At 35.8% G+C, this 10,756-nt stretch overlaps 1 protein-coding gene across 1 annotated transcript in view; it reads left to right on the forward strand.

Annotated features, from left to right (window-relative positions):
* si:ch211-266g18.6 (uncharacterized) overlaps nt 1-9,909 on the forward strand; it is a 15,631-nt gene extending 5,722 nt beyond the window's left edge. The window contains exons 4-15 of the mRNA XM_058399846.1: nt 28-73; nt 158-197; nt 947-3,058; nt 3,386-3,456; nt 4,152-4,259; nt 4,875-5,047; nt 6,476-6,572; nt 6,756-6,917; nt 7,126-7,204; nt 7,722-7,821; nt 8,740-8,945; nt 9,324-9,909. Coding sequence (XP_058255829.1) covers nt 28-73; nt 158-197; nt 947-3,058; nt 3,386-3,456; nt 4,152-4,259; nt 4,875-5,047; nt 6,476-6,572; nt 6,756-6,917; nt 7,126-7,204; nt 7,722-7,821; nt 8,740-8,945; nt 9,324-9,463 — 3,334 coding nt within the window. The 3' untranslated portion in view covers nt 9,464-9,909. The remainder of the gene's footprint in view (nt 1-27; nt 74-157; nt 198-946; nt 3,059-3,385; nt 3,457-4,151; nt 4,260-4,874; nt 5,048-6,475; nt 6,573-6,755; nt 6,918-7,125; nt 7,205-7,721; nt 7,822-8,739; nt 8,946-9,323) is intronic.
* The last annotated feature ends 847 nt before the right edge of the window (nt 9,910-10,756 follow it).

Here is a 10,756-nt window from a genome sequence, read left to right on the forward strand (position 1 = left end):
CATTCTTTTTCTGTCTTTTTTTCCTAGTGTATCTGCTGACCCCCGATCGATTCACCCAGCTCTCAGTCTACAGGTTTGTCACACTTCATTCCTTTTATTTTTCTGCACATTCCTCTCAGCAATTTTCTTTTCTCAATTCCCTGACTGATGATTACAGGTCCAGCAGGAAAACAAAGATGAAGCCATCACTTTGGAAGGTGAGTTTCAGTTTGAAATACAATATCTTACCTAATCAGCCTAACATGGTCGCATAGGTATGTTTTCAATCATTTTCTACATTTATTCATTTTACAGTGTAAAAGGTTCTGTCTCAACAAAACTCCCTTCTAGATTAAGCCTCTTTTTCTAGGGTTGCATTAAACAAGCAATCTTCAGACATATTTAGCTTCGTGATTTAGCTGTGATTTAGCTGTGTGATTTTGTATTTGTAAAATTTCTCTCTCTGTCAATCCGAATAGACCTGTCAATCATTTTGATGCTAGATGCTGGTCAACTTGATCATTTCCCCATATGTTAAGCTTGAAATAAGTTTATTTCTGCTTTGGCATTTATACCTCTTAAAAAAACTGTTAAATTTATTCTTAAGTGAATTACTTTCCAATAGCCGTACATCCTGAGCTGTCTTGTCTTATACTACACTAATTAATCAATGACTACAAAGTTTTATCAATTAAACATTGATAATTAATAATTATCAATATATTAACAATTATGGATGTTTGCTCTATTTATGTGGATCGTCTGCTAAACAACTCCCTGTGTAATGTGTTACTATAGAAATGTTAGAATGAATGCATAAATATCATTCAACTGGAGATATTGTAAAAGCTGCTCCTGAAAATGAATCACCTGGCCAATCAGAACTGAGAATTCAACATTGCCATGGTATTAAATGCAACATAATTTTGACTTTCATGTCTCCAACCCTTATTCTAATATTTTTCAGAGTCCCCTGGAGCTAAACTAAAAAGTCCTGTCCTTACAGTCTTTGAAGCAGGATGCCAATCAGAATCCAAACTCCATGACCAAACGCCTCTTGTCAAACCTCAGACACTAGAGTTTATACAAGAGTCGAAGTTGAAACCTGCCATTACAAATGAAATCGACACAAATATCTCAGATCCTAGAAGAACAATGCTGAAAGAGGATTTGAGACTGGAGACTAGACCTGGACAGACAGATAGAAATGTGTCTGGGAATTTCAAGATACGATCTTTTAGCAAAGCACAGGAAACCTCAGATTGGGAAATACCTCAAATTGACAGTGATTATATGTCCAAAGAGCCCCAATCAAAAGCTGAGGTCGTCATAATTAACTCTAACCACAGGACAGAAACAAAAGGGACAGAAAAGCAGAATAATCCGAGAACCGAAATGCTGATGAATTCTGGATTTGGATTCAAAGAAGAAATTCAATCTCCGATACCAAAGAGAAGATCTGGTAACGAAATCAGAGTCATAAACATCACCACCAAGGAAAAAACCCCAGCAAGGATGGAAGAGTTAAGTGTAGATTTAAACAGAAAAGATGATCCAGGTATTCTTGAGAATCCAAAAATAGGTCCAGTTAATAATGTAAACACACTAGAATTTGTTAATTTGGAGCAGAATTTAGATCGAGAGCACAAAGACAAGAAAGAACCTGTTCAGGAAATCATAGTCACCAACTTGAGACAAAGAACTCCAACAAGGACAGAGGAATTACTTGTTGATTTAGATGTGAAAAAGGATCCAGATTTTCTTGAAGGCCCAGTCAACAATGTAAACACACCAAAATATGCCAATTTGGATCAGAGTTTAGATCTAGTGCAGAAAGAAAAGGAAAAGTCTGGTGAAGAAATCGTGGTTGTTGGCTTCAAAGAAAGATCTCCAACAAAGGTGGAGGAATTAATTGTTGATGTAGATGTGAAAAAGGATCAAGATTTTCGTGAAGACTCAGTTAATAATGTAAACGCACCAAAATATGCCAATTTGGATCCAGTACAGAAAGAAAAGGAAAGGTCTGGTGAAGAAATTGTGGTTGTTGGCTTCAAAGAAAGATCTCCAACAAAGGTGGAGGAATTAATTGTCGACGTAGATGTGAAAAAGGATCCAAAATTTCTTGAAGACCCAGTTAATAATGTAAACGCACCAAAATATGCCATTTTGGACCAGAGTTTGGCTCCAGTACAGAAAGAAAAGGAACGGTCTGGTGAAGAAATCGTGGTTGTTGGCTTCAAACAAAGATCTCCAACAAAGGTGGAGGAATTAATTGTCGACGTAGATGTGAAAAAGGATCCAAAATTTCTTGAAGACCCAGTTAATAATGTAAACGCACCAAAATATGCCATTTTGGACCAGAATTTAGATCCAGTGCAGAAAGGAAAAGAAAGAGTTGTTGAGGAAATCATAGCCACTGACTTCAAACAAAGATCTCCAAAAAAGGTGGAGGAATTAAGAATTGATTTAAATGTGGAAAAGGATCCAGATTTTCTTGAAGGCCCGACTAATAATGTAAACACGGCAAAATGTGTTAACTGGGACCAAAAGAGTTCAGATCCGAAACAGAAAGAAAAGGAAAGAGTTGTTGAGGAAATCATAGTCGCTGACTTTAAACGTAGATCTCCAACAAGAAAGGAGGAATTAAATGTCGATATAAACGTAGAAGCAAATCCAGACTTTTTGGAGAATTTAAACACCGGACCAGTTCACAAGGACTTCCGTAAAGATGAGAATACATTAGCGGAAACGGACAGAGACGAGCTCCAAGAATCGGTAGCTGGAGGAAAAAATGTCTTTGATGTGGAATTGCGGAAGTCTGCAAACACTAATCGAAGGGATGCAAAGGAGACTGAAGAAATCGGTGGAACAGAACAAGAAGGTCGTTTTCTAGACAGGGAAGAGGAATGCGTGATCTCTGAAAACGATATACTCGCCAGCGTTTACGCTCGTGCCATTAGGCCCAAATCAGGCGTGTCAAAAACAACTTTGGTACAAGAACCAGCGCAGAAGGCTGCAGACGTGATTCCGACTATAGTGATCGTGCCGTCTGAATCTGAGGAGATGAATGAAATGAAGCGTAAGTGCATTATTTTAGAAGAGAAAACAGCAAATTCTCTCTCTTTCTCTCTCTCCCTCTCTCTCTCTTTTGAATGGTTGAAAGCATACCATGTTTCCTCCCCTCACTCTACAACAGCACTCATTCTTTGTTTGTGTCCACTATATCACGTTTCCCACCCATGCACAAGCTATTTGGCGTTAAATTACTCTACACTTTCCAACAATCCAGTAAAAGCCTCAGTGCTCTCGGCTCTGACACGCCCGCTATTACATTAGCCCCCTTTTCTCCTACTGTGCCTCTTTTAAACGAACACCATTAACGATATCATCTGTATTGCTTTCAAAGGTGGGAAGAATGAGACGCCTGGCCCTGAAGTGCTTGTTGAGTTTGTGAAACCTGCCACAGATACCTGGGAGGTTGGTAGCACTTGTACACAAAAAACATCAAGGAATTAATTTCTAATAACTCCTTTTTTGCCTGAAATATACTTAAAATACTTTAAAAGGATTTTTTTTTCCTTTTGTGCTAGATCTTAGACGTGCACACACATTAACAAACACAATTAGTTTTAAATCCTAAAAACATAAAAACGCATTAAATAAAATATGCCCTACAAATTGGTGTGCGTATATATATACACACACACACACACTTAGGACACAAAAGAGTAGAAAAATGTACACTGCATTATTTGTGAAAATAGTAATAATTCACCATTATAATATAAATAGTATTTTAGTAATTTTTAATTATATACCATCTTTTTATGTTTTTTCCTTTCAAACCACAGCAATGTTTTTTATGATGATGATAATAATAATAATAATAATAATAATAATAATAATAATCACACTGTTTGACTGCAGATTTTCCTGTGGTGGGAAAAAAAAACTTTACCTTTCAACTTTTCCAAAAAAGGGCTCATGTTCCTCAGGGGTCCTTGATTGCTGTTGTAGAAAGGACATTATTTAGTTTCATTTACATTATTTCCTGTCCAGTGTCACCCAAATGAGGATGAGGTTCCCTTCTGAGCTCTCAAGGTTTTCTTCCTCATGGCTATGGCTAATGTTGTAAATGTCTCTTTTTATTTCCCATTGTAACCTGCCTCCAGGATGAAGGAGTGGATTCGGATGAGGACAGCAGCTCAGCATCCAGCCACGACTCGGATTTGTCCGGAAAAAGGGGCCAGTTTTCTGCCAGTACACTTTCAGTCACGGAGGTGAGACACGTATATCGCGTCCTGTAACCAGATTACACAATTTCTTTCTTAAACTATCAAGAACTACATTCATTTATTGTCTGAAGTAACAAAATAGAATTACTCTTAAAGTACTGTTACTGTACTTGGGTCTGTTTGTTCTGTTCTGAAGAAAAATATCTCCTTTCTAATGACTACCATTTTGAAAATATATGATCGAAGAGAAACGTAGTGACATTGTAGCACTGAACTGCTTCAAGGAAACGATGTACATTTGGAACAAATCTAAACTTTAACAAATGTGACCTGAAGAATGAGATCTGATAGTAAATACTTCTCATAAAGGCAGTTTTGTACGGTCAGAGTTACGATCATGCTAGCCAACATTTGAAAGATTAGCAAGCCGTTTGTTAGCCTTGGCTAATGTTTTCCCAAATTTTTCGATGAAAAAGGTTTTCATAACCTTTTTTTTTTTTCATAACCGTAATCAGTGACTAAAATCAGTGTGGAATTCTCATTTGGATTTACGTTAGTAAAGATGATTAGATAGTTCATATAATTTTAGTCATTTTTAACAAATGTATTACTTCCTGATTATTTAGGCATTCAGTATTGTAATGTTGAGCATGTTTCCAGCGCACTGCCAGTTTGCTGAGCGTCTACAGCGATGCCGGAGATTTCGGGAACGTATCGGTGCAGGGATCGGTGGAGTTTGCTATAATGTACAGTCCACTGGGAGAGCTGGTTATTATGGTGGAGCAGTGTCAGGATCTGGCCATCGCAAACCTACGCAAACAACGAACAGACCCGTGAGTCCAGTAAAGCAAGTTGTCAAAGATTCTTTTTAGACTGAATCTCATTCTGTAGAACATAACAGCAGATGATCATGATGAAGATTAGTAGACAGTCTATAGACGCTGTTTATTCCATCAACTTCTGTTTTCTTTTCATTTGATTTATTTGGCTTGTATATAAGTCAGACACTTAATTCATTGTCTCGAGTTCAAAGATCGTCAATATTTAGGAGAAGAAGGTTCAGCGTATTCAGAGATGGGTTACGCAGCAGCTTGAGTTGATTTCTTAACATTAAATACATAAACATGATTTATATTACCTTCTTATATGTTAATATAAATGATTGTCTGACAACGTTAAATTATATTAATAAGAATTAGAATGTTATCTAGTGCTTGGACCCGGAATAATTTAAAGTACTTCTATAATACCTCAGATGTCATCAATCTAATGAATTCAATGCAGTTGAAACATAAACACATTTAAAAAAAAAAAAAAATTGGCTAAATGAAGGGCAGCACTGTGGCTTGGTGGTCAGCACTGTTGCCTCTCAGCAAGAAGGTCCTGGGTTCGAATCCTGTGTTCGAACAGGCTGGGGCCTTTCTGTGTGGAGTTTGCATGTTCTCCCCGTGCCTGCGTGGGTTTACTCCGGGTACTCCGGTTTCCTCCTACAGTCCAAAAACATGTACATTAGGTTGATTGGTAATTCTAAATTGCCCATAGGAGGGAGTGTGAGTGTGTGTAGTTGTCTGTCTATATGTGGCCCTGTGATGGACTGGTGACCTGTCCAGGGTGTACCCCTGCCTTTCACCCAGTGTGTGTTGGGTCCAGCAGATCCCCGTGACCCAAATCAGGAATAAAGTGGGTGTAGAAAATGGATAGATGGACATAAATGAATGGCCAATAGATCAGACTTTAAAGCTAAGTTGAATTAAACTGAACTGGGAGTGTTAGTTCAGCTTATCCTTCGAACTATAGGAGTGCAACTAAACAAAGATCGGCATTATTTTGCTAAATTGACTCAAAATGTAGTACAAAACAGCCTAAATCCCATGCTTAATTATAATACGACTTTAATTTCAGTATCCCATGTCTGAATTAAGTTATAATTAAATATGACCCCTAATCTATTAAAATGAAATAGGATGTGCTGGATCAGGTGTATTTTATAGGTTGGTGAATGACGGGAGTGGAAGCCATATTGTTGCACACACATGTTAATAATCTGAACAGGGAGCCTAGAAAATCACACAACTTAAGCATATGCATGGACTTTTTAATGAATGCACTACCTTTATTTTTAATACAGTAATATACTTTCTTCAGCGCAATTCCATTTTATAAAATTCAACATATCTAGCCGCTTTCTCTCTAAAGCTTTGTAAATATAATATTCCTAGACAAAGCTAACATTTTCTGTGTTTGCTGGAAATCTGTGTCAGATACGTGAAGACGTACCTCTATCCAGACAAGAGGAGCAAGAGGAAAACTTCCATCAAGAAACGCACAGTGAATCCTGTCTATGTCGAATCGTTGAGAGTGTGTTCCTTTATTCCCACATTCCATAACACACCTTGTTTTCCAGATAATGTGCAGTTTAAGACACATTCCGTTTCTTTTCTCTCTGATTAAATACATTACTTTCTTATATGAAGTTGCATGAATGCACCATTATTCATTTTTCTTCCTCTTTTTTTCTGTCCATTCGTATTCTCTACACAGTATAAAGTAAAACGTGAAGAGTTACATGGAAAAACTCTGAATTTATCAGTATGGCACAATGACTCCAGAGGCAGAAATGCCTTTTTGGGTCAGGTTGAGATCAATCTGAAGGACTGGGACTGGAAACATGAAGCACTCACGTGGTACAACCTCCAACCAAAGGTATGTGTATCAGACTCAAGGTTTTAAACCATGTATAAAAGACTTCTTAGTATTAATTTTGTACCTTTTTACTCTTCATACACATCACACTGTGACAGAAATCATTTGTATTCTGCTATACTTTCTGCCTTTTCATCTTATTCTTTTTCTTAAAAAAAGCTTTGCTGTTAACAATATTCTATAATTAATATTATTTTATTTATTACAGAATGTAGATAATCAGGAGTCGCAGGAATACCGAGGTGTTTTATGCGCCTCGCTGAAATACGTACCTTCGGAAGCCACAGGTAGTTCAAAATAAAAAGAACTGAATTGAACAATAAGAAGTTTGAAATATGACTTGAGCTATTTAATATCATTAAAGGATATTTTAAAACACATAAATGAAATTGAATGAATGACCACCTGTACTTTGCGGCAAAAAATATTTTTAATTATTATTAAAAATATTTATATTATAATTTTTTCTATTCCTTTTCTATTTATTTATTTTTTATCTTATTAGATAAATATTTTCTTGTTTATTATATTAAAATGAGGTAGATTTATTCTTTTTTAATTTAATGATAATAAAATATAGTAAGAATAATTATTTTACATGTATTCATCTATTCATTATAAATTATAAATACATAATTGACTGATTTGTTTTAATATATTTTAAATATTTTATGTAAATGTAAAAAACTGATATCATTAGATATGACTTTTGATTAACGACTTGTTGGTTGTTGGATGATTTCGTTCAGAATTTAATTTCACGCTTAATCATCTAAGCTCCTCAGTGTTTTTGTGATGGCGTAGGTGGTTCTAAACTGGCTATGGGAGAGATTCACATCTGGTTGCGTGAGGCGAGACATCTGCGTCGTCTGAAGGCCCAGGGAGTCGACTCCTTCGTGAAGTGGTGAGTGAAACATTTCCGTCTCCGTTAAACAGCCGTGATTTGAGTTCGGCTTCAACGCATCATTTGTCATGCAAGTGGCAGGCGGAAACTGAATACGGCGTTTGTTTAAAGGGCAAACGCAAACACTGACGTTAGCCGTGGCATAAAGTCATCCAATACAGCTGAAAGGAGTCGGAATGGAGAGGACTGCTAGCCTGTTTGCTCTGTGCTCTTAAAATGTAATCTTGTGATAAATTATGTTGCAGTACGATGTGACCGATGAGAAATTTATAAAGCTAGGCATCTTTTTTGAGCTGCTGCTCATGCTGTAACACATGGAGGAAAGTGCTGCCTGCCCTCTTCCACATACATAAGCTTATAGGCACTGGTGATTGGTTAGTTTCACTGTGATGGGAGGAGAGAGAGAGAGAGAGAGAGAGAGAGAGAGAGAAACCTAGCATTCAACTCTGAGAGCACAATCAGTTTTGCTCTCTGGGACTGTAGAATCATCAAGGAGATCTTGCAATCTCCAGATTTGAACCCACAAATTGTAAATTCTTGTTTCCGATTTTTATTTATTTTTTATTTTTAAAAAGTGATTTCAGTGACTGAAAGCAACTTATGTGATATAAAAATGTGTGTTTTATGTTATTATTATTATGAGAATATTTTTGCATTTTTTATTTATTTTTTTTTTTACGTTTAATTTATATGTAATTTATATATAAATTTAAAAAAAATAGGGTTTTTTGAAAAATAAATTGTTCATTCAATCATGTGTCCATCTTAAAAAACAACAACAAAAAACCCCATGTATTTTGGAATCACACACACACACCAATCAAAAATATGTCATTCATATTTTGCTGAACAATTTTAACACTTTTTTTTACACTTTTCAACGTAGTTCAGATTGTTAAACTAATCTGCTTTATTTAGCTACATGTTACCCGACACGAGTAAGAAGAGTCGCCAGAAGACCCGGGTGGTGAAGAAGACGCAGGACCCCGTGTATAACCACACCATGGTGTACGACGGGTTCAGAGCGGGCGAGGTGTGTGAGGCCTGCTGTGAGCTCACCGTGTGGGACAACAACAAACTCTCCAATCAGTTCCTCGGAGGAGTGCGGCTCAGCCTCGGCACAGGTTAACACGCTCGCATGAACTCTTTCCCGTCTCTCCGTTCATGTAGTATTACTGATTTATACCACAGCCTTCAGGATTCCTCAAATCTGATTGGTTGATTAATGAGCAGTAGTTCGGGTCCTAAGTTTAATTTATCAGTTCTAATACATTAGCTTAAAGGTTTGACATTTATAGAAGAAGGGGAAATTCTTCAGGACAAAAAGCAAATGAAACAACGAAACAAACATTCATTTTATTTGTGGAAATAATATTTAACTCAAGTAAGAAAAAAGTGAGAAAGCGCTCCCCCTTGTGGACACTTGAAATATTTGTACATAAATGACCTCGATGCAGTTTAAGGTTAGACGTTTTTTTTTGCTCTTCTCTTTTCATCTTCAGGTCAAAGTTATGGGAAGAAAGTTGACTGGATGGATTCAGAGAACGAGGAAGTGGAGATCTGGAAGAAAATGATGGCAAATCCAAACAGTTGGGTCGAGGCAGAACTTCCCCTCAGGTCTTCCATGACTCCCCGGAAGTGAGACCGACGCTAAAGACCAGCGGCAACTGTGGGGTTCGATTTTATTTTATTTTTTTTTTTTACTTCCAGACTGATGATGAACATGTACATGGTCTGATTTTTCGGGAATCATTTGATGAGATTTGAGTTTAAATCCAACACAAAGCCATCAGTGGACATGTTCCTTAACCATCAACAGCTAAAATAAGTGGATGTGTGCAAAATGATTAAATGTGGATGTAAAGAAAACACTGGAGTTGTAAATATTTGCAAATTGCTGTAACTAGTTTCAACAGTGCTGCAATCTGATTCTGTTCAAATGAAATATTTGTTTTGCCCTTCATGGAAATCTTGAATGTAGTCATGAATAAATTGGTGGAAAGGTGCGCCTCTGTCCAGCTGAATGATTTACAAGTGCCGCGTTGATCATTAACCGTGTGTGAGAAAGTGCCTCAGCCTGCTTTCGCAAACAAAATCCAGATTTAATGTGTAGTGCTTCGAATAAAATGACATTTTTTCTAATTTACTGTTGCTTAATGGTTGCTAAGCAACAGTAATTGATTCTGAGTGTATTAAACTACATTAAACTAATGCTCACGGGATTAATAATATCAGCATTAAACAATCACACATTTCTCACAAATTTATTTTGCTTTTGTTTCTAAACATTTTATTTAGAAATTGTTCATTTTTTCCTTTAATTTTTGGTCCTTTATTTTTACTTTCATCACCTAAACCGTCATATTAAAGCCTTTATTTTAAATCATTTTTATTTTTTATTTTATTTTTTTTTTTATTTCTCATGGCCCAGTACTTTCTCTTAATAGACTTTTATACACTTGATTATTATAGAATTATTTCATTCTTTATGACTCTAATGATTTTGTTAATTTCTTTTTATAGTGATTCTTTATTTTCTTTAGTGTGTTAATGTATTTTTATCTTTTTTTTAAAAAATCATAAACTTTTATTGTTTGTTTTCCCCTTTTTTTCCTTCATGATCCTTTTTAAAAAAAAAAACAACAAAAAAACAAAATTACACTTTTTTTGTTTATTCCCCCCCTTTTTTCTTTTCTCTGATCTGTCTTTTTTCACTTTTCTTTTCTTTTCTTTTCTTTTCTTTTCTTTTCTTTTCTTTTCTCTGATCTGTCTTTTTTCACTTCTTTTCTTTTCTTTTCTTTTCTTTCTTTTCTCTGATCTGTCTTTTTTCACTTCTTTTCTTTTCTTTTCTTTTCTTTTCTTTTCTTTTCTTTTCTTTTCTTTTCTTTTCTTTCTTTTCTCTGATCTGTCTTTTTTCACTTCTTTTCTTTTCTTT

The sequence above is a fragment of the Hemibagrus wyckioides genome, linkage group LG09, assembly GCF_019097595.1.
Source record: "Hemibagrus wyckioides isolate EC202008001 linkage group LG09, SWU_Hwy_1.0, whole genome shotgun sequence".
NCBI classification, from domain to species: domain Eukaryota; kingdom Metazoa; phylum Chordata; class Actinopteri; order Siluriformes; family Bagridae; genus Hemibagrus; species Hemibagrus wyckioides.